The sequence below is a fragment of the Cantharellus anzutake genome (genome assembly GCF_015039405.1).
Source record: "Cantharellus anzutake strain C23 chromosome Unknown EI90scaffold_2, whole genome shotgun sequence".
NCBI lineage: Eukaryota > Fungi > Basidiomycota > Agaricomycetes > Cantharellales > Hydnaceae > Cantharellus > Cantharellus anzutake.
In genome coordinates this window covers 1,498,130-1,521,744 of record NW_024066952.1, presented here as the reverse complement: position 1 = coordinate 1,521,744, position 23,615 = coordinate 1,498,130, and the positions used below count along the sequence as shown (strand labels likewise).

The 23,615-nt window shown below is 48.6% G+C and overlaps 5 protein-coding genes across 5 annotated transcripts; 3 read left to right on the top strand and 2 right to left on the bottom strand.

Annotated features, from left to right (window-relative positions):
• Positions 1–2,228: 2,228 nt before the first annotated feature.
• Positions 2,229–2,639, bottom strand: EI90DRAFT_2903345 (uncharacterized protein; the record flags this gene model as incomplete). The annotated part of the gene is made up of 1 exon (XM_039054137.1): positions 2,229–2,639. A coding segment is annotated over one exon (411 nt), but the record flags the coding sequence as incomplete, so codon positions are not given.
• A 1,644-nt stretch (positions 2,640–4,283) lies between these two features.
• EI90DRAFT_3150042 (uncharacterized protein) lies at positions 4,284–7,354 on the top strand (the record flags this gene model as incomplete). Its single annotated transcript, XM_039065628.1, has 7 exons — positions 4,284–4,510; positions 4,568–4,736; positions 4,793–4,870; positions 4,940–5,068; positions 6,975–7,199; positions 7,251–7,260; positions 7,320–7,354. Exons 2-7 carry the CDS (start codon positions 4,659–4,661, stop codon positions 7,352–7,354), a joined length of 555 nt encoding a protein of 184 aa, XP_038923494.1. The 5' UTR covers positions 4,284–4,510; positions 4,568–4,658.
• A 1,278-nt stretch (positions 7,355–8,632) lies between these two features.
• Positions 8,633–10,144, top strand: EI90DRAFT_3031195 (uncharacterized protein). The gene is made up of 3 exons (XM_039058293.1): positions 8,633–9,861; positions 9,911–10,033; positions 10,087–10,144. The coding sequence occupies exon 1, from the start codon at positions 8,897–8,899 to the stop codon at positions 9,857–9,859; it is 963 nt and encodes a 320-aa protein (XP_038923493.1). The 5' UTR covers positions 8,633–8,896; the 3' UTR covers positions 9,860–9,861; positions 9,911–10,033; positions 10,087–10,144.
• A 328-nt stretch (positions 10,145–10,472) lies between these two features.
• EI90DRAFT_2902521 (uncharacterized protein) lies at positions 10,473–10,883 on the top strand (the record flags this gene model as incomplete). Its single annotated transcript, XM_039054097.1, has 1 exon — positions 10,473–10,883. A coding segment is annotated over one exon (411 nt), but the record flags the coding sequence as incomplete, so codon positions are not given.
• Positions 10,884–22,179: 11,296 nt separating this feature from the next.
• Positions 22,180–23,593, bottom strand: EI90DRAFT_823622 (uncharacterized protein). Its single transcript, XM_039068101.1, has 6 exons — positions 23,433–23,593; positions 23,045–23,382; positions 22,856–22,995; positions 22,697–22,800; positions 22,533–22,645; positions 22,180–22,308 (listed from the first exon to the last, which is right to left on the bottom strand). The coding sequence occupies exons 2-6, from the start codon at positions 23,306–23,308 to the stop codon at positions 22,285–22,287; spliced, it is 645 nt and encodes a 214-aa protein (XP_038923491.1). The 5' UTR covers positions 23,309–23,382; positions 23,433–23,593; the 3' UTR covers positions 22,180–22,284.
• Positions 23,594–23,615: the final 22 nt, after the last annotated feature.

Here is a 23,615-nt window from a genome sequence, read left to right as displayed (position 1 = left end):
GTGGAGGAAAGATGTTCAATGATATCAGACAAGGATGCAGCCTCGAAACCGTAAAAAGGGCACTCCATCCAGGATTCATCCGTGTTTTGCCCTAAATCTCTCTGGGAATTTTGTACAAAATCAGGGGTTTTCTCCGGGATTAAAGGAGTGGCGGGTCTAGGGTGTACAGGCTCAGGAATGACATATGAACTGGTGGGTATAACGCCAGCATTGAGAACCCATTTCACAGAATCTGGGAAGCGATATTGGGTGATCAATTTGCATGAATCGGTTGACCAGATAAAAACATTATGGGCAAGGTAAACAGCAACATATCGGCCTCCAGGTGAGAATCCAAGCCCATACTGATGGGGGATCGCCGGAATACTAGGGCATTCCATAGGAGGTAATGCGAGATGCTGGATGAATGGACCACTCGAAACATATAAGAGTGCGATGGTGCTGCGGCCTTCGTAGAACTTCCCTGGGACCCGTAGGATCATGGATCCATTGTCGGAAATGGCAGTTAGAGCAGGATAGAGATCGCTGGGCCCAGGAAAGGTACCGAGTTTCAACGGTTCGATGTCGTGGCCAAAGATGATGATGTTTCCATTGCTGTCCTCAGTCGCAATCCAGTGGTTGCCATTGCAGAACTTGATCCAGACTAGACAACTAGGGGGGTTGAATTGGAACTGAGAGATCGTGCACTGATGGTCGATGTCGGCAATCTCGATAACACCACTTCCAAAACCAAGTGCAACCCAATGGCCATCTGGGGAGAGCGCTGCACAGGTCACAATGCCATTACGGACATTATGGTCACGAAATTCGGTTTCATAATCAATCACCTCCCCAACCCATTTATCAACCTTCTTTGGCAGCTCGTTCAGCTTCGCCTCCATGACCTTTCGAGCTTTAAATGCATCCTGGCTTAATGGGACAAAGCGACCGCCATACTCGCCATCGATGCTGAAGACTCGAACGGGATCTGAGAGATGACCATATAATTTGTAAATGCGCGATGATGACGGAGTGAAAGGAAGGCAAGACCGATACATATCGTAATCATCGGTCTGCAGTCCAGAGGAAAGATACCGCAAATCCCATCCAGCAGCCCAGAGTCGCATCAATTTGTGTTTCTACGGAGTACAGGTAATATCATAATTCAAGTCCTTCGAGTACAAATGGTCTGGACTCACTTTGAATCGATTCCAACTGCATTCATCGTGATGACCCACATGAATGAACGAGAGTAAATGTTTTGTAAGAAGCTGCTTGAATTCCCTCTGCAACTCATTAGACCCTCGTGAAAAGAGGAGTGAAGGGTCTAAGTGCTCGGTCAAGTATTCAAATGCATACTCGACATATTTCGGTTGCTCCTTGTTCCAATTATCCCACTTCTGTCTATCGCCCAAGGGAAGTTCGGTGGGGATATTGAACTCATTCCGGTCAAGTGTACCATTCACAAGTCGAAGGAGTGGTAGTCCGAGGAAATATCCCTCCACATCACTGATAAAGAAGACTCTGTCGCTTTCCTCACCAATGGGTTCACCCGTAATAAATTCCTTCGCGGTTGCATGGTAGAATGTGACCGGCTTCGTGTGGTCTGAGGGAAGATTGACTATTGGGCTAATAGGTTTCAGCGTCATGTCGATGTCATTCTCAGTAATTCCTAGAATGATCGACATAGACTTCACGTCACGTATACCATCGGTTTGTGCCGTGATGATCGTCCCGACTGCTTGGCGATAGTTGTTGACCACGTGGGGACGAATGCATGAGGAATGGGACATATAGGCCCGCCGGAGTATGCGCAGGTATTCCGAGTTGAGATCACTCGGTATATCAGTAAGATCGCGAAAATAGTCAAACTCTTGTCTGAGGGAAGATCCCATTCGAGTGTGAGCGCAGACCTCCCGTACTCGGATCGAAGCCATGACGGGTAATCCACGGCAGCCTGAAGCGAAAACCTCGAGGTCTTCCTCTGATGGTTCCCATGCCGACTCCCTGATACAATCGCGGAGTCCTTCATCTACCATGCAACGAACCGTATGTAGAGTCTCATCCTCTTCGGTCTTATCCACATCTTCGCATGGGATCTCAAGGCTCCCATTCCGGGCTTTGGCTCGGTTCCAAGCCGAAACAACTTCCTGCTCAGGACGACAACTAACTAGTATGGAAAATACTGGAGGGAGCTCATCAAGTAGAAGCACCAGCTTCATCAGGGACTGAAGTGCCTCTAGATCGCCACACTCGTCTAACCCATCCAAGACGATCACAACGCGGCCCTCTCTCAAAGCCCATATTCCCATGAGATCATTCATTGGTTCAATGATCAAAACCCTCATTTGCTTCTCCAAGGGAAGGCTCTGAACCAACTCCAAATCTGGATTCCGAAGGCGTTTGACGAGCGACACTTTGAAGTCGTCGCTCCAGTGCGCGAGCTGCCGTGAAAGGGTAGAAGGAAACCCCTCCAAAGAGTCGAGGCCCGTCCCCTTTTGGTTCTTATCCCAAAAGAATGAGGCTGCTAGGTTATGCTGCTCATGAAGGGTGGAAGCGATGCTCATGGAGATTGCCGTCTTCCCAGTGCCAGGTGAGCCCCTTAACCAGACGAATCGGGTTCTAGCCTTCCTGAGGTGTTCGAGTATGGATTTTTGCATCCTGGTGCGCGTGGTTGGGAGGCATTCAGACTTGGTCTTCACATAAGTATACTCAGCCGGGACGCGCGCAAGCCTCGCAAGGTCGGCTGAAAACACCATCAGTGGAAGGATCCAAGAAAAGTCATGGGCACGTACATTGTACAGCTGCCTGGATCGTGTGAAGAAGAGTCAAAGTTGTCGCCTCCGTCTATGATGTGCATTCCAGTCAGCGAACAACCACTCGGGAAACAAAACAAACAAACCGAGAAGGAGCTGACTGCCTTGATTATACATATCTTCACATCGCTTATGCTCCGCGAGATCTGAGTTCCTGAGACTATTCTCTTTGCCAGGCCTTGACTCTTGAGGGACCTGATCTGTCTGTTTTGTTCTTCTAAGGCCCTAACAACGGGGATTAGGTCCAGATGATCAGCATGGGAGCTGAACATACGCACCGGTGAAATTCCTCGATTAGTGAATCGACTTCTGGAGATATCTGGCCAGTCCACAGCTGGAGTGGCCGCAAAATGGTGTTGTACGCTTTTTGTATTTCGTCGTTCAATTCTCTGAGAGTCTCCCCATTTCCATCAACGGTCTGCACAGAAATATGAGCGATATGCCGTCACTGAGAGAACAGCATTCCAACCTCGAGAACTTGGAGTATCGTGAGAAGTAAGTCCGGGATGTTGGCGAGAAGCGCCGGAACGGGGCTCATCCTCAGAGCGGAGACTGCGGTTTGAAGAATGATCCTCGTGGCACCGAAGATCGATTTCTTTCTACTACCACTGGGGCCGATCGGAGACGACAACGGCTCTGATGGGGGGGGTGGAATCGGGTCCGTGCCTAGATGTTTTTGTTGCGGCCGGAACCTTGTACTGCTGTCTCGTAGCGTACAGATACTGGGTGTTACACAGGGCGTCTCGATACTTCCCGGTGAAGGAGGAGAGGATGAAAGTGCCGAATCATCATGGAATGACCGAGCGGAAATAGTCGAAACAGACCATTCGGAGAGGGGCGCGCTCGATCGATAGCTACTGTTAAGATTGGGAAAATTTCCCCCAACATCTTGTTGGGAGTGTGAATCCCGTGGATCGCCAGAAGAGTACGGCGTAGGCGCAACCCGGGAATGCTCACCATAAGACTCCGCCGGTTCATCCTCCCGATCGTGGCGAATACTGTCGTAGGCCTGGCGGGCCTGCGAACCGGTAACGTAAACCTGGGGGACTTGGGGTGAAGAAACCAAGGTGTGCAGCCACGGGTCACTCAAAGATGGCCCATTCGGTGCAGCCACACGCTTTGGAACAGGCAACCAGCGCTGAATATAATTTCGAGAACTGCCAGAAGGTCCCGAAGTGTGCATGATCCAAGGAAGTTCGGGAGGTGGTGCAGCTAATCCATCGTACCGATTGTGAGGGACATTGACGTGAGTCTGAGAATTGGTAAGATAGTTCTGGGGAACCTGAAATGAGGGAGCCGGGGCACGCGATGGCTGTGGATCATCGCAATATGGCTTGGGGGTGCGTCGCTTTGCTATCCAATTGTCCGGGATCGACGTTGATTTTCTTTTGTGAGACATAGCGCGAACGTGAAGCACGGTCAAGATGGGTAGTGGATCGGGGGTTGGCCTGCCCACTCAGCGCTCCCGGATTATGTGCTGAAACGGCTGTGCGGTAGAGAGAAGCCTCGGCCACGATGCAAGCTCAATGGGAAGCATTATCTTGTTCCTTTTTTGGATGCTGATTCAAAAACATTCACTAGTAGCCACCAGAGAAGCCATGAGCCAAAGCGGTGCTGGAATCAATTTGGTCCGAGTTAATCGTGCTGCAATAGTGCAATGCGGTAGGCGCCCGGCAGTGCGGCTACGTCTGTCCGAAACCTTTCCCGCTCCGAAGGTCTGAAGCAGACGATCCAAGCACCCAGCCCCTCTACTTACAATGTTTGTTGGTCAGTCTCTTTCACGGAGGGTGTGATTCCGCAGAGGCACGTTTAGGTGGCAGATTTGTCGACTAGAATCACTAGCCAAAGCCGAGTACAGCTTGGATGAAAAGTGACAGGATCGAGAATATTGACTGCAACGGATGCAAAATGCCCCCTCGGTCTTTGTCTGTTCTTCGTGATGTCAACAAAGCTCATCATTAATAAGTGACACCGAGGCATTAACCTGGGCCTGTCAGAACGCCCTCGCCCAGACGCAGAATATATACCAGGCTCGTCACTCGAATATTGTCCGTCTTGATTCATCAGCTATGTTGGTACGTTTGATTCTGCATTCCAAGCGCATGCTTCCTGTGAACCTCAAAGTCCTCTTCTTTTTCCCCTAGCGCCAGGTGCCCATCTTTAGTGCCGTCTTTGTCTCTGATCTCACCTTCCTTGTCGCTATGCCGGCTCGTTATGTGTACACCGAAATTGCCACAAGTTGGATGATTATACCGGCTGTGGTGGACGGACTGGTGAGTAACTGCGATCAGGACCCGCCCAGCGTAATGTGTCCTCCAATATTTGGGTCCCGTTAATGGAGTCCGCTGCGATCGACGCAACCTTGCCCCCAACCCCTGTGATGCATGTTAACACGATGAGGGAAAAAAGAGGATCGAGGGAATGCATGCCTGGGCCACAAACGTCACTCACTAGGTTCACGGACAGGAAAATAAAAACATCGGCCCAGCATGTCAATCAGCAAAGGCCGCTTGCGCATCCAGAATGGTACGAGCGCACAAGTTCTTGCCGATATCAAGGCCCCAAGCGATTGACTATTTCCTCCAAAATGATGAAATTTGCAGTGCTCAAGAACGTCGGGCCACAAAAGTAGTGACCGCTGAGGGAAGGATATCTGTGTACCTGAAAATCGTCGTCGAGATTTATATGAGGAAGGCAGTGCTTGAAGAGACATTCTTGGCGGACCACAGTGGGCCTGACCATCTAGCGCCAAGGGTCGATTGTGAGCATTCACCAATGAATGTAGAATCCGGGCGTTACCAACCCTATAATTCCACCGATACCACCAAGGACAAGAGTAGGATTTAAATACCAGCGTCGGCACCAGAGGGCTTGACCCAAGTGGATGACTGGGAGTATAGCACACAGTTAGCTGCATGTATACTGGACCCACATGATCTGGTGTGGCGCGCACTTGTGCCCAACGAGAAGAGGCCAAGAACAGGGTGCGGATCCACAGAGTAGGGGCATAGCCGTAGGGAGTATACGATGGTTCAACTGACATCGCCGGAGCCAGGTGGAATAGACTGTAAGAGGGGGGGGGGGGGCGGAAGATGTGCAAGCCTGAGCCAAAGATGCATCAATAAATATCGAGTCATCGAGTATATGCATCTTTCTTACCTTGGTATCGTAGGCAACGTACCATGATGGGATGCACAATCCACTTCTATGCATCGTGCAATCATGCAGTCAGAATATTCTATTCTAGCTATGCCGCATGCATGCAACACCACCGTCTGCGTCTCCCAACCTATAGCATAGCCCTGATCACTATAAAACTTGGAAGCGAGTCATAATAAACAATAAGCTTTTAATTCCACCCCCACCCTTCATTAATATTTGAGTGTAGCCGTCGCTGAGTGCTACGTCCATATCAGGCTAGTGAGGTGTGGGATTAGGATAATGAATAGTGATGCCATGGATGGTCAGTTGAACTTCGTTTGTTATTGGGAGAGTGAACACGCAGACACAATTTCCACCATAGATATACCTGTTTGGGTGGCGACTGGGTTGTTGTGGGCACTATGAAACTGGATGAAATGTGTTGGTAGTCGTGCAACTTTTCCTATCAGTGTTGCAGACGAACCTACACTTTCGTTGACCGCAGGCACTATGGCCATAGTACTAGAACCAGTGTCAGTGAAGTATCTTGCAATCGGCAGGTGTCTAAGAAAGGGCATGCATCCTTTGGGACTAGAATCGCGAGTGGAACCCAGCTGATCGTGTCCGTTGATGTCCAGATGAGCAGGTGGTTCATCTTGGGGCGGTGACGTGCCAATGCGAAGAAAATATTGGGTTTCTGAAATTAGGAAGGTATGGGACATTAAAAAAACTCATGACAGTGCCTCTAGCTAACTCAGATGCTCGTGGTCCAGGAAAGCATTCGATCGATTCTCTTTTTTGGCCTGGCCGTGTTGACATGCATCACAGGGGTCGGGGGCGGGATTGCGTCGGCCGCAGCGGACTTCATCAACGGGGACCTGAATATTGGAAGGTACCCCATGCTGGGTGACATCTCATGCTTTCCATCGGCTGCGATCGCAGTTACTCACCATTTTGTCCACCATAGCTGGTTTGATCATCCGACTTGTGTGCACATTCCTCGCTGCTATTTTCGTCTATTCTAATCTTCAACGCCAGTCTGCATCCTTGAAATTGGGACGGTCAGGGGGTTCGGCCCCCAGCTCCACATCGTCCGAGAAGAATCCCGAGGCGATGTTCGATGGACGATATGTGTCCTTGACTCCCAGGATAGGGTTCATGTTGACCGGGATCCGCATAAATTCGATTTTACTGCTCATCCGGGCAGTGTATCGCATGATCGAGCCAAGTGATGGTTGGAACGGTAGTACCATCCGGACAGAAGTACGTATTCGCTTGTTTTGATCCAAAACCTATCACTTAGTTTCCCCCTAGGCCTATTTCAGTAAGCTTAATGGGTGTTTGTCCGAGAGAAGATGCCAGTATTGACCATTCTAATCACAGACGTCTTCGACGCGCTCTTCGACGTTGCTTCTTAATAACTTGCACCGGAGAATTCTACTCGATGAAAATTAAAGGCTTGATATCGTTTCGCATGGAAATAGACGGCTTATGATACCCAATCCACTAGTCCAGACCGAGTTCGAGTTGGATGATGGACTTGCTCACTATTCAGTATCCTAAGTGTAGAGTATATATAGGTGTCGACTGGGGATAGAATAGACCATATGAACTACAGCCACTTCTAGAGTTCTGATATGTGATCGGGCAGGCGGAAGTCAGTCCAGCGAAGAGGTTCCCAGATAATGATAAAAATGGGCGCCTGGTACTAAATAAAAAGGAAATGACTTCAAGTTTCACTGGGTGCATGCGGTTGGAATGCAGAGCCAAGCGCGTCGACATGTCGGTTGCGCCAAGCTGGCTAGTATGGCGATGTTGCTGTAATATCCGAGAATTGATACGCCCTCGCCAGAGGACCTTCTAACATACTTACGCTTTCGCGTGATCTATGCCACAAGGATCAGACAAAGGTCATGAGGGGTGAGCGGAATTGAAGGTTATGAAGATGTGAAGAGTTAATTATGTTCGGAACGTCGGGTTTCCTGCAAGGTTGAGGTGAGGGCAGCGGATTGAAGAAATAAAGTTGGTGTAAGCCCACGGGGTGTTAGTGTGTGTGGGTGGATGACTTTTGTACATTTAACCTGCAGGCTGCTCCTGAGAGTGCCAAGGGCATGGCAGGGCTGGGTCCCCCGAATAAAAATACGAAGAAAGTCTCAATGAGTCCGATCTGAGTGCACCCGTCCTCCTTCGTCCGAGTAGGGCCCAGATCGTGCTCCGTTGACAACCCCCATATTCGGTCACGATGCCAGCACTTAGGCAGGTGACAGCCCAGGTAGAGATTTACGCATAGCCACCAAATATGCCGCCTGAACTACAGAACCACACCTCAGGCTCGGTGGAATAGACTGCCGACGAGCCTCGGGAGACTGTGAGCCCACAGGTTGATTTTGATGTGAAGGTGTGAACCGAGGCTTGGTGTCTTGTGCCTTTTTTTTTTGATGGGAGCTTCTTTAGCGTACGCTGGCAGTGTGCCTGAAGGGCCTGAAGGTTTGTGATGAGAGGGCTGAGCCTCCTGGGGGAGGTGTTTCGTACGGCTCTTGCCTTTTTGGTTCGTGATTTTTCAGTTGTGACTTGTGGTGCGAGCTGATGTGTTCGGCCGGTGCTTATCTCTAATGTGCTTTCCTACCAGGTGCCTGGCGTGATGGATGAGTAGACGAACTAGATGCTTGAATCAGTCGCTTCGGACCTTCGGAGCGGATGCATTGCTGGGCGCCTATCGATCAAGCACGATTAATACAAACCAAAACTGCTGCCAGCAAGCACCGCTTTGGCTAATCAACTAGCTTCCCTTGTCATGGTCACGATTAAGTAGTGAATGATTGTGAACCAACATTCTATTTTCCGAAACGGAACATGGCGGTCAAGGGGTGTCTCCATCGGACAGCCGCTTCAGCATATAACCGTCGAGTGGGGCAGCGCTGAGTCCGAGTCCCATCTTAACTGTGCTTCACGTTCGCGCGATGTCTCACAAAAGAAAATCGACGTCTGACCCAAACAATCGTATTGTAAAGTGCCCCACCCCTGAGCCATCTTGTGATGATCCGCAGTCACCGCATGCCTCGGCTCCCTCATTTCAAGTTCCCCAGAGCTATCTTACCAATTCTCAGACTCCTCAAAGCTACGTCAATATCCCTCACGGTCGGTACGATGGATCAGCAGCACCACCTCCCGAACTCCCTTGGATCATGCCCACTTCAGGACCTTCTGATAATTCTCGAAATTATATTCAGCGCTGGTTGCCTGTTCCAAAACGCACGACTGCATCGACTGCACCATCTTTGAGTGAACCGTGGCTGCACACTTTGGTTTCTTCACCTCAAGTTCCCCATATTTACGGTTCGCAGGCCCGCCAAGCCCACGACAGTATTCGCCACGGTCAAGAGGAAGAACCAGCGGGGTCCTATCATGGGCTTTTTCGAGTTGCACCCACACTGCATTCTTCTGGTGATCCACGGGATTCACATTCTCAACAAGATATTGGGGGGGAATTTCCCCATCTTAATAGTATCTATCGATCACGCACGCCCCTTTCCGAACGGTCTGTTTCGACTATTTCCGCTCGGTCATTCCATGATGATTCGGCGATGTCACCCTTTCCTCCCTCCTCGCCGGGAAGTATCGAGACGCCCCGTGTAACACCCGGTATCTATACCCTACGAGACAACAGTACAAGATTCCGGCCACAACTGGAACATCGAGGCACGGACTTTGTTTCGCCTCCCTTATCAGAGCCGTTGTTACCATCGCCGACCGGTCCCACTGGCAGTAGAAAGAAATCGGTCTTTGGCGCCACGAGGATCCTTCTTCAGACCGCAGCCTCCGCTCTAAAGATGAGCCCCGTTCCGGCGCTTCTCGCCAACATCCCGGACTTACTTCTCACATTGCTCCAAGTTTTCGAGGTCGGGATGCAGTTTTCTCAATGACGGTATATCGCTCATATTTGCTCCACCTGTGCAGACCGTTGATGGCAATAGGGAAACTCTCAGTGAACTGAACGAGGAGGTACAAAAAGCCTACAACACCATTTTGCGGCCACTCCAGCTGTGGACTGGCCAGATATCTCCAGAAGTCGATTCACTGATCAAGGAGTTTCACCGGTACGTATGTTCATCTCTCGTGCTGATCATCTGGACTTAAACCCCGTTGATAGGGCCTTAGAAGACCAAAATGGACAGATCAGGTCACTGAAGAGTCAAGGCCTTATAAAGAGAATAGTCTCGGGGACTCAGATCTCGCGGAGCATAAGCGACGTGAAGGCATGTATAAACAAGGCAGTCAGCTCCTTCTCGGTTTGTTTGTTTTGTATTCCGAGTGTTTGATTTTTCGCTGACTGAAAGTGCATATCATAGTCAGAGGCAACAACTTTGGCCCTTCTTCACACGATTCAAACAGCTATACAATGTACGTGCCCATGGCTTTTCCTGAGTCCCTCCACTGATGGTAATTTCAGCTGACCTTGCGAGGCTTGCGCGCGTCCCGGCTGAGTATACTTATGTGAAGACCAAGTTTGAATGTCTCCCGACCACGCGTATCAGGATGCAAAGGTCCATACTCAAACATCTCGGGAAGGCTAGAACCCGATTCGTCTGGTTAAGGGGCTCACCTGGCACTGGGAAGACGGCAATCTCTATGAGTATCGCTTCCACCCTTCATAAGCAGCATAGCCTAGCAGCCTCCTTTTTTTGGGATAAGAACCAAAAAGGGACGGGCCTCGATTCTTTGGAGCGGTTTCCTTCTACTCTTGCACGGCAGCTCGCGCACTGGAATGAGGACTTCAAGGTGTTGCTCGTCAAACGCCTTCGGAATCCAGATTTGGAGTTGGTTCAGAGCCTTCCCTTGGAGACGCAAATGAAGGTTTTGATCACTGATCCAATGAATGATCTCATGGGGATATGGGCTTCGAGAGAGGGACGCATTGTGATCGTCTTGGATGGGTTAGACGAATGTGGCGATCTAGGGGCACTTCAGTCCCTAATGAAGCTCGTGCTTCTACTTGATGAGCTCCCTCCAATATTTTCTGTACTAGTCAGTTGTCGTCCTGAGCAGGAAGTCGTTTCGGCTTGGAACCGAGCCAAAGCCCGGGATGGGAGCCTTGAGATCCCATGCGAAGATGTGGATAAGACCGAAGAGGATGAAACACTATACACGGTCCGTTGTATGGTCGATGAAGGACTCCGTGATTGTATCAGGGAGTCGGCATGGGAACCATCAGAGGAAGACCTCGAGGTTTTCACTTCAGGCTGCCGTGGATTACCCGTCATGGCTTCGATCCGAGTAAGGGAGGTCTGTGCTCGCACTCAAATGGGATCTTCCCTCAGACAGGAGTTTGACTACTTTCGCGACCTTACTGAAGTACCGAATGATCTCAACTCGGAATACCTGCGCATACTCCGGCGGGGCTATGTGTCCCATTTCTCAGGTGTTCGTCCCCGCGTGGCCAATAACTATCGCCAAGTAGTCGGGATGATCATCGCGGCGCAATCTGATTATATACTTAAGATCGAGTCTATGTCGATTCTCTTAGGAATTACTGAGAATGACATCGACGTGACATTGAAACCTATCAGCTCAATAGTCAATATTCCCTCAGACAACACAGAGCCGGTCACATTCTACCATGCAACTGCGAAGGAATTTATTACAGGTGCACCCATTGGCGAGGAAAGCGACAGAGTCTTCTTTATCAGTGACGTGAAGGGATATTTCCTCGGACTACCACTCCTTCGACTTGTGAATGGTACACTTGACCGGAATGAGTTTGATATCCCCACTGAACTTCCCTTAGGGGATAAAAAGAAGTGGACTAATTGGAATAAGGATCAACCAAATCATAAACATTTGCATGTCAATTATGCATTGGATTGGTTGACCGAGCACTTAGACCCTTCACTCCTCTTTTCACGAGAGTCCAATGAATTGCAGAGAGAATTCAGTCAGCTTCTCACAAAGCATTTACTCTCGTTCATTCATGTGGGTCGTTTCAGCGGAGACAGCTGGGATCCATTCGAAGTAAGCCTAAATCAATTGTATTCAAGGACTTAAAATTATGACATCACCCATACTCCACAGGGACATGAATTGATGCAACTCTGGGAGGCTGGATTGGATTTGCAATGGAGAACCGATAGCTTCGATAAATACAATAAATACAATGTGTATCGATCCCACCTCCCATTCACTCCGTCATCATCACCCATCTACAAGTTGTACGGTCACCTTGCAGATCCCATTCGAGTCTTCAGCATCGATGGCGAGTTTGGTGGTCACGTCATCCCATTAAGTCAGGATGCACTTAATGCTTTAAAAATCACGGAGGCGAAGCTGAATGAGCTTCCAAAGAAGGTTGATAGAGGACGTCACGACACTGTGATCGATTACGAAGCCGAGTTCTGTGACCATAATGTCCGCAATGGCATTGTGACCTGTGCGACACTCTCCCCAGATGGCCATTTCATTGCCCTTGGTTTTGGGAGTGGTGCTATTGAGATTGCCGACATCGACCATTGGTGCACGATCTCCCAGTTCCAATGCAATCCCCCTAGCCATCTAGTTTGGATCAAATTCTGCAATGGCAACCACTGGATTGCAACTGAGGACAGCGGTGGAAATATCGTTATCTTTGGCGATGATATCCAACCACTGAGACTCGGTACCTTGCCCAGCGGCCCTTATCCTCCTGTAGCTGCCATTTCCGACAGTGGGTCTATGGTCCTACGGGCCCCAGGGGAGTTGCATGAAGGCCGCAACGACATCGCACTCTTATATATTTCTTGTGACCCCTCCATTCAGCTTCTCGCATGGCCTCCCTTGGAATTCCCTGAGATTCCGACCATTCCTAGTCAGTATAGGCTTGGATTCTCACCTGGAGGCCGATATGTTGCTGTTCACTTCTCCCATAACGTTTTCGTCTGGTCAATTGATTCATGCAAGTTGATCACTCGATATCGCTTCCCAGATTCTGTGGGGTGGGTTCTCAGTGCTGGTGTTGTACCCACCGGTTCATATGTCACTCCTGAGCCTGTACACCCTCACCTCGCCACTCCACCCAACCCTGGTTTTGTACGAAATTCCCGGAGAGATGTGGGGCAAAACACGGATGAATCCTGGATGGAGTGCCCCTTTTACGGTTTCGAGGCCGCACGCTTGTCTACCATCATTGAACACCTTTCCTCCACCATAGGAAGAGTTCCGATCATTGACAAAGATGACATTTGGTTCAATGGAGAAGTTGAACTCATCCTCCCAGCTGAGTGCTGGCCAACTGACCATAGTAATGGGGCCTGGTATGGCGATCGAGCGCTGAATGGCGATCCTCTTTACTTCCCTCCAGCTAGCAAGGATGGTACTCGGTTTATTGTCCAAGGCAAGATGACAGCCCCAATCATCATTGACATCAGCCAGGTCGTTTAGTGCGGTTTCTATCATTCTTCTCTTCACTCGATGACATAGTGGTGCATTCAATTTTATCTGGGAAGGTCCGGATAATTACGTCGTTTTAATAGGTAGTAGTCCCCAATTTGCTGCTATACTCCAAATGAAATGGATACAAGGATTGTGCTGAAACATCTCCAGTTCATTATGGGGTTGCGGTAAAAGCACACTGGCCCTCCGAGTGGTACTTTCGTGGGGTTGCCTCCATCATCGATACTGATATCTAATCATGGGGGGTAATATGAGTAAATGCCCCTATGCTAGGGAAGAAGGGACAAAGAGGGTATCCAGGCAAGCTCTATTGAGTCATAGTTGATAATCCGGACGCAAGTGGCATTGCCATCCCCTCCCTGCACGGGGGATATCAAGAACACACGGTCCCCTTCCTTGGCAGAGGATATTGAGACCCCTTCAGCGTTCCTGCAGCCCACGATAACAGTACAATGGTCCAGGACAATAGGAATGACGCTCATTCAGCACACTTGCCGAATTTCATGGCTGCCTTGAACCACAGAGTGCTGGCCATTCAATTTACGCCAGTGGTATGTCTGTCAGGGACGCGTCCGGGGTGGAGGGGGCCTGGCTGTAGCGCCTGACGGAGGGACCCTCTCGGGGGACGAAGCGGGCACGCGTACTGACAGGCCCGATCTGGGACTGTAGTCCCTGGCCACTTAGACTGAAGTGGAAAACGTGAATTGTTATTAAAAGGAAGCACTACACTACTTACCTGAAGTGGAAAACGTGAGAAGAAGGTTACTTCTTCAGTTCCCACTTCAGGTACATTTATGTACATGCGGCTTGGGTCACATGACGGGTGCCACATCATCTACGGAGATAGCCGCGGCCATCCGGGTATCCCCGTGGGGGATCCCAAGGGCGTCTGCTGCAGGTGCGCATGCTGGGCGTAGCGGGAAGTCGTCCGGGGTGTCTGAGCCGGACGGGTCAACAGTACAATGATACAAGGGAAGGTGGTCCATGTAAATAGAAAGAATAAACAGAAAGGGAGAGTGAAATAAAGGAGAAAGAGGAAAGAGGGAAGAGGGAGGAAAGGGAGGAAGGGGAAGAGGGGGAAGGATGGGTAGCGGGGAGCGGGTGAGCAGGTGAGGTGGGCCCAGGTGGGCCCGGGTGGAACTGGGTCAGGCGGGTGTGCCCTGACAATGTCGCTCAGTTCCGTAGCACGTGAACTAGAATGTTACCTGGCGATATGCGCCTATAGTATACATGAGTCAGATACAACGTACGTATCAAGACAAGGGATCGAACAAATTATTTCACCTCAGTTCCATAGTACGTGAACTGAGGAAAGACATAAAAGATAATTTTCTCACTTTATAAGCGAGGCGCTTTGAGTAGCGCACAAGCTTTTAAATATAAGGCTATGGCGCGTAAGTGTCTCAGACTCGTGTTAGAGATCTATAAATTGTATGTACCTATGGCACGTAAGTGTCTGCGCCAACAGTTAGACAATTTTTGTAAAGAATAATAAAATCTATCTCACCTCAGACTCGTGTTAGAGATCTGAGGGAGAGGGAGTCCAAAAAAACTCCCTTCTTATATGCGAACTACACCAGTGGCGAGCCCGTCGCATAAAGAAGAAAAATGGGGTGCAAAAGACGTGCCCCAAAACTTCACTTCCGCCACCAACAATCAACACCGTCCTCGCCACTCTGTCGTTGGAACCGATTGTTGATATTCCAACACAAGCATGGTAGTAAAGTTACCAAGAAAGGTAATACGACGCCGCAGGCTCAACTCCATGAGTCGGGTCACAGCGTACGTCGATATCCTGCACTGGCCTGAGATGCACTTCACTCAACAAGGCACGTGGTTTGTTCATACAACCCCTCTCCATGATTTCCGACCTCTACTCATTGTATGCCATCTGAATTATCATGTCCTGACAGCCACGCGCCGCATGGTCGAAGACTACATTGAAGGCCCATGCTAAACTGGTGACAGTACGGCCTAAACAAGGATATACCTGCCCATGATGCCGCTCTGCACCTATTCAAGTTGAAATGGCCGTTTTTTTGGTTACTTGCTGGATCCGATCTCTATACTGCGGCTTGTGTGAATTATCCGCACCTCGTCTCTGCAGAGAGTGAATGGTCCCCAGCGCTAATCCCAGATACTCGTCACCTTTGCGTTGCAGCATACTTGCTCTCGGCAGTTAGTTGCAGCGCTTTGACTCTCATGTGGTGATCTTGGGCTACCTTGCTGAACGCCACCTGAAGCCCTCCAACCTGACGCCCAGCTCCCGCTACACAAGACCATGAGGCCCCAATCGCATCCTCCCACACGGAATGAGGATGGTTTGAGGTCTTCATAGCAGTGCGCATACGCGTCCCTGAATGAACGTTAGGCATTTCAATGTGTTTCCTGCATCACCATCGGTGCATCGTGATCTGGATATGTCGTCTGTGAATAGTCCTGTCCATTAGAACAGGACCTCTAATCGGTGCACTGAGAGAAACAAAGGACTCCAGAAGCATTGTGGAAGGTGTTTCCACCGCTGAACCTTTCATCCGCACCTTGAGAACACCCATTCCAGGGTCCGAAGAAAAGCTTGTAAATGACCCAGTATGGCTAGATGGGCGAATGCCACAATGTCACAATCAAGTTCATGTTACGGAGGGTAACCACACCGGACGATCCATGAATATTAATATCAATATCAAGGTAAATTTCATGACGATCGATGCTTATCACATGCAGTCAACAGGGCATCACAAACACTGCCGCGCTGCTGTTAGTTTTCCATCCCCATCTGAGATCCCATATGAACAAAGCGGGTGCTGAGAGCGATGATAAAGCCCTGTACTTATAGAATACTTCAGATGGCATATCCTTGATCCTAGGCACAAGGAGTTGATGTAACGAACTAGTGACGATATGCGAAATGTATGGAATGAGCCACCGAAAAATAATATACTTGTCACGGGTTCATGAATTATATGTCTGACTTGTCTGACTTGATCGACATACTCGGGTCCGGATTCAAATTTTGTAGTACAAATGTAGAAGTCACGCTCTGCTTCAATACAAAAGATCACATGTTACACGGGGATAAACTCAAGTCCGATCATTTAGTCCATTCTGGGAGTGGGCTCAGGCATTTGCCAAAGTCTGAGGAAACAAGTCTGGGGCATGCGAGGTTCCCATGCAGAGAGAAGGAAAATCTAGACACATGCCCAGTTACTTTGCTATGAAGTCGGCACCCAAGCCTGTGTTGGGCTGTACTGCTTATATATTACTTCGCGCACGGTAAAAGTGTTGGGTGTTGCGGTCCAGATGGTGGAGTGTTAGCTTGTGGTTCTTATTTTGAAGCCATGGGTTCAATTCCCACTTGGGGTAAATCTTGTTTTTTTTTTTTTTTTTGCTTTTTTGTTTTTTGCATTCCCATCTGGTTGCAGTGGGAATGTTTTATGCACAATGCCAGTAAATTAGGAACACCGGAAAAAAATAGAACCGAATCCATGCCTTCATATAAGTATTCAGGCCAAGCATGGAATACAAAAAAAAGATATACACAGTGGGAATTGAACCTATGCCTTCAAAATGGAAGCCACAAACTAACACTCTGCCATCTGGGCCGCAACACCTAACATATTTATCGCATGCGAAGTAATATATAAGCAGTTAAACCCAACACCAGCTTGGGTGTCGACTTCATAGCAAAGTAACTGGGCGGTCTAGATTTTCCCATGGGAACCTCACATGCCCCAGACTTCTCAGACTTCGGCAAATGCCTAAGCTGTCAAAAACCCGTTCGGTTATGGAAGAGGGGGTAAATGTGTGAGTCCGAATGCAGGCGGGGCTCAACTAGAGGGGGGTCCGAGGGCTCCGGTAGTGAACCGAAGCTTCTCAGGGAGCCCAGTTCTGCTGGATGGTACAAGAGGCTCTAAGAAGGACGCGGCCTCAGCGACTCGGAGGGAGCGCTGTGCCTCCGTTACGTCTCAGTTAGTCCTTGTATTTCTTATGTCTGAGGTGTCTTGTAGAACAGGGACAGGATTCACTCAGAGGGACTTTGGGTGGCATTTTTAGTCGAGATTAGAACTGAGGAACTACAGGTTCTAATCTACGTGTATTTATAAAGGAGGATGGGGAGGACTTTAGTCAAAGCCCGAAATGACAAAACGGGGAAAACACCGAAAGGTACCGAATGATACCGAGAGGTACCGAAAGGTTCCGGACGATATCTAAAACGGGGAACCGAGGTGTCGGGCCAAGGAGGGCGGAGTTGGAGGCCGGAAAATGAATGGGGAAGACAAATGGGTAAAGGGGGGTTAGCCGACTGAATGGTAGTAAGAAGGTAGTCGTGCTAAGAATGGAAGATGACTAATAAGTGATAGCGTGAAGGAGATCACCGAAAGATGCGGTTAGCTCCGAAAGCGGAGTTGCATATCCGAAGGATGTTGGGTGACTCCAATAAATGAAGTGGGTGAAGGAATGGTTTAAGGGTATGTCACGGGATGTCGGAGGTCCGTCAGGATATCGGAGCAAATCCAGGGTCTCCGAATGTTCCGACTCGGGACCGGGGTTCCGGGATGGGAGTAGCCAAGGTTCGGTGTGCCGCAACCAGACCGGAGCTGAGACAGTCAGGAGGGAAGGTGACTTGGAGAGTGGGGAGGCATGGTGTAGGGGATGGTGAAGTTGTTAGGAAGGTGTGATGTGGTGGGAGTGCATGGGGTCAGGATTCCGGGATATGACATAAGCGTGTTGCCACTCCCAGAATGGACTAAATGATCGGACTTGGGTTTATCCCCATGTAACATGTGATTTTTTGTATTGAAAGCAGAGCGTGACTTCTACATTTGTAATATAAAATTTGAACCCGGACCTGAGCACGTCGATCAAGTCAGACAAGTCAGACATATAATTCATGAACCCGTGACAAGTATATTATTTTTCAGTGGCTCATTCCATAGAAACGGAAGAAAAAAACACTACGTAATTAGGGGGCCTCACGGTTGATTAAAGTGGGGCTAAACTGGTTTCCAAAGTAGTTCGAAATTGACCTAAATTCCACCTCAAGTGGGGCCCGAGTTTAGAGCAAGTTTAGGTCGAGTTTAGGTCACTTCAAGGGCGTTCAAAGTTGGGGTGGTTCTAAAGTGTGTCCAAAGTAGCTCGGACCCGGATCTCATAAGTCCGTTCCGTTCCGTGGTCACGCAATCACTATACTTCTGAATGCCATCTACTTCCGACCGCCAGCTCCTCATACACGTGGCCCTCCAGCACACTCTTCGAATACGTGCACGTCACCATCAACAATGCCAACGTCTAAGATCAAGGAACCGCTCTTTGAGTTCTAGTTCAAACACTGACAACTCCAGTGACAACAGTGTGACATCCATGTCAAGTGGTAGCGGCAGTAGCAGTAGCAGTAGCAGTAGCAGTAGCAGTAGCAGTAGCAGCAGCAGCAACGACAACGGTGACAATGGTGATAACAGTGGCAACCACAACACCTCCGGTCTATCTTTGTCATCTAATGCTGAATGTGGCCATGCTCTGCAGTCTCTCCATCACTCCTACTTCCAGTCCATGTTCCGTGCGCGATCCTTTCTCTCTGGCCTCCTTTCCACCTGCGTCCTATTTCCACATGAGGTTTCAAAATGTAGCCAGCTAGGGCTTGTCCTTGTATGTTACAAAGATGATGACCCTGTGCGCTTCCGTCGAAATCTCCATATCTCACCTCGCACATTTGATGTTCTCATCTCCCTCATTCAAGACCACCCCTCCTTTCACAACAACTCTCAACTCGATCAATGGCCCATCCCATGCCAACTCGCCATCGCATTATTTCGGTTTGGCCATTTTGGCAGCACTGCCTCCATTGACGCAGTTGCCCAGTGGGCCGGTTGTAGTGTTGGCACTGTCATTAATGCTACCTGACATGTCATTACAGCCTTTTTACCACTTCATGACCAGGCTATTCGATGGCCTAATGTGGATGAGAAGCGGGAGGCTTCAGACTGGGTGGAGAGCATATCTTGCTGCACCTGGAGGTCGGGCTTTTGCATGGTTGATGGAACCCTTATTCCCCTTGCATCCAAGCCTGGACACTTTGGGGAGCAGTTTTTTGACCGTAAGTCCAATTATTCACTCAGTCTTACGGTAAGCATGTTTCACAGCATGGATTACTGGCTCTAATATTCTTCCAGCTCATAACATTGCCAAACCTTCGGATTATCGACTATGTGCTAGGCCCTCCTGGTAGCACCCATGACTCGACTGCATTCAAGGAATCCCGTGCTTTCAAGGATGCTGCCCAACTTTTCCGTGATGGTGAGTGGTTGTGGGCTGATTCAGCGTATGCTCTGTCACCTTGGTGCATGGTGCCTTATAAGCGCCCACAATCCCTTATCCCATCCAACCGCCAATTTAACTATCATTTATCAACAGTAAGTTGCATGCCCGACATGTATTTATAAATTAAGTAGTATTTTTGCATTACAGGTGCGCATAAGGTCTGAACATGCGGTGGGGTATCTTAAAGGTCGGTTTCAGTCACTCCGTGGTCTTCGTCAGCAAATCAATTCAGAGCGTGAGTATATGCTTGCCCTTGCATGGGTAAGGACTTGTTTAATTGTCCACTCATTTGCAGCATGTCATGAGGATCACGAGTATGAGAGTGATTTCTGGGAATGGGTTGACGAAGGTATGAGTGGAGAGGATGAGAGAGAGGATGAAGGACCTATTGAAGGTTTTACCTGGGGTGGGATGGGACCACCACTTCCGGGGGAGATGGAAGCGCAACAGAAGCGCCGACATGTACAAGAAGCCCTTTTTGATGAACTGTATTAATTCCTTTTTTAATTAATCACATGACATATGGGAGTGCGACAAAGTTAACAAAAAGCACAAGTTATGCAAGATGTTGTTGTGGCTGCTGCTGCTGCCGGATCTGTGCCAGTTGTACTTGAAGTTTGAGGGTCTCAATTTCATACTTTCGTTGCATTTTCTCTTTCTTAATCTCAAGCCGGGCCATCTGCTGTGCATGGTAGTACTCTGCCTCTAGCTTGGCTTGCTCCTGGTCAACATGTGTGGCTTCATGGAAGTCAGTAATGAAATCCTTCCGAACTTTTGAACCTGGAGTGCGCAGAGATTGCCGGGCCACAGGTCCCTTAGACTTCGGTACAGTGGTTGTCCTTGCCAGTGTACAAGAGGAAGAGGGAAAAGATGCAGAATCTTCTGAATTCAGCCTTGTCTTGACATCGGGGTCGGCTTGGGCATGTGGCAAATTCATATGAAGGAGTGGTGGGTCTGTTTCAAGCAGTGCATCAGCAAAAGTCCATTATGCTCCGGAGCATCAGGAGTGGCTGGAGCATGTGGGAGACAAAACAGCAGATTGGGCACTCCTGGAGCCAATAGTGTTCTCCTGGGAGGGGGTTCAGGAGCGGCTGGGAGTGGTGAGGAGTATGCAATGTGCCAGGAGCAGTGGGAGGAAAATTTTGGTCTCTAAAAAGTTGAAAAAAATAAATTTAGGGAAAAAAAATCAAAAAAAATTCAGGAACTATAGTGCCTTTAAAGTGCTTTCAGGACATATAATTATTTGCGAAATTGAGGAAGAAATGATGGAGAAAAATGGAAAATACTTTCGGAGACCCGAGAAGTAATGAGAACTGAATTGATGGGAAAGTCTGAAAATTGAATAGGAAAGTGAGGGGAAGCCTTGTAGCATTGTTATTTTCTGCTGTTGTGATTTTCCCTGATTCTTCTTGGTCTCACTCCCAGCTGCTCCTGGACCCTCCCAGGAGCTTTCAGGAGCTTCCAGGAGTATTGAGGAGCAGCTGGGAATGAGACCAAGAAGAATCAGGAAAAATCACAACAGCAGAAAATAACAATGCTACAAGGCTTCCCCTCACTTTCCTATTCAATTTTCAGACTTTCCCATCAATTCAGTTCTCATTATTTCTTGGGTCCCTGAAAGTATTTTCCATTAGCTGCTCCTGGACCCTCCCAGGAGCTTCCAGGAGTATCCAGGAGCAGCTGGGAGTGAGACCAAGAAGAATCAGGAAAAATTAGAACAGCAGAAAATAATGATGCTGCAAGGCTTCCCCTCACTTTCCCATTCAATTTTCAGACTTTCCCATCAATTCAGTTCTCATTATTTCTCGGGTCTCCGAAAGTATTTTCCATTTTTCTCCATCATTTCTTCCTCAATTTCGCAAATAGTTATATATCCTGAAAGCACTTCAAAGGCACTACAGTTCCTGAATTTTTTTTGATTTTTTCCCTAATTATTTTTTCAACTTTTTAGAAGTCCCTATTTTTCAAATTTTCCTCATTTCCCTCTATATTCCCCCCTCATTCTCCCCCTCATTTCCCCCTCATTCTCCCCCTCATTTCCCCCCTCATTTCCCCCTCATTTCCCCCTCATTTCCCCCCTCATTTCCCCCCTCATTTCCCCCTCATTTCCCCCTCATTTCCCCCCTCATTCTCCCCCATTTCCCCCTCCTCCATATTCTGCAAGTCTGAAAGTGATTAAGTTGCCAGATTAATCATATATCAGGCCATAAATTTTGACTGTGTATTGGTGAGTCTCAGTGTCCTTGATGTATAGTATAGTATTTGATCTAAATGTTAAGTAGTGTCTTGTTGTGTTAGTCTTGTGGTAGGAGGTATTCATGGGGAGTCTTCCCTCTTTTTTTTCCTTCTCATTTTCAAATGCTCCAGGAGCTCCCAGAAGCTTCTCACCCCTATACATTTTGAAGCATTAAATTGTATTTACTGGATATGTTTGTGCACAAAGCAATGCTCCATGCCCTCCTGGGAGTGCCCTGGAGTACCTGACCAACTCCGGAGGAAACAAGCTGTTCCTGGACCGGCCAATCTCCTCCTGATTCTCCCAGTGCTCCCCATACTCCGGAGCACTCAGGAGCATAACAATTTTTTGCTGATGCTGCCGGGTCGATTTTCAAGTCATTCCAAGGGAGCGAGTCTACATCGGGAAGTAGAGTTAGCTCGGAGGCAAGTGGGGTCATAAGAGGTGTTGATGATGGAGATGGATGGGAAGATATGATTGCATCGACCTAAATGAACATATTGTCGGTAAGTAAATCAATAAAAATTTGAAGCACACAAGCTTACTGAACCAGCCACCTTGCCATCACTCTTATCATCCTCATCTGGGTGAGTAGAAATGGCTTGTTCTAGGTCACAGACCATTTTTTCGATTCCGGTTGTTGAATTCGTCACCATTTGAAAGGCATACTTGGGATGCTCAGACCACCAAGCATGCAGCACATCCCACCAACGGAAAGATGATCGGATCATTTCTTAAGTTAAAAACATAAGTGGTATGCAGAGGTAATTAATAACCGCTGTACCTAACTGGTTATTGTATGCCTCAGATCCATCATCATCATCGTCCTTCAAGCCTCCACCAGTGACCTTCAGTGATTTGCGATAGCCGGTGTATGTCTTTTGTAAACTATAATCAATAAATCGTCAGACAGTCTCCACCGGTTCTAATGAGATATACTTACTATATGATCCGACCCATGACAGATGTAGCATAACGCTCAGGGTCCGATACATAAGCTGTGCGTTCAGCCTCATCTACAATGTCAAAAACTGCCCGGGCTATCTGGCGATAGTATTCAACCTTCAGCTTGCTACCAACAACCTAGGCAATGATGGACAGCAAGGTTAAGGGATCATAGAATAGTATTCACCTTCTTACGTGACTCCTTCCTTGCATCCTTTACCGAGTCGCTGAACATCTTTAGTCGAACATCTGGGTTGTTTGAGAGATATTCAATCAAGCGGTCAGTCCACCGTTCATTAAAGTCCCATTGAATCTTTGGGGGGCGGGGATCTGATTTGGCCTCGGCCTTGACAGCTGATGTGGCATCATCACTCCTAGAAACACGAGAACAGCGTGTGGACCATGGCTGAGATGGTCCCCCCTCTTCAAGATTCCTTCGTTTGGGGGGCATGTAGCAAGGGGAGCAGTACAGCAGTGGAAGCGGCAGAGATGGGGTGACGGTGAAGAAGGAAACAAACAGGTGACCTAGGTAGCAAACTGTACAGTTAGTATTAGCTAAGAGTTTGCGGACTTACTCAGTTTTAAAGCCGAGTTTAGACAAGTTGAAGTGAGTGACTTTAGGCGAATTGGGGCTCCTGAGCCCCAAGTCGAGTAGGACCTAAAGTGGCGACTTTAGATCTAGTTTTGACGCACTTTTGTCACTTTAGGTTCACTTGAGAAATCCCACTTGAGATCCAGTTTAGGTGAATTTATTCAAC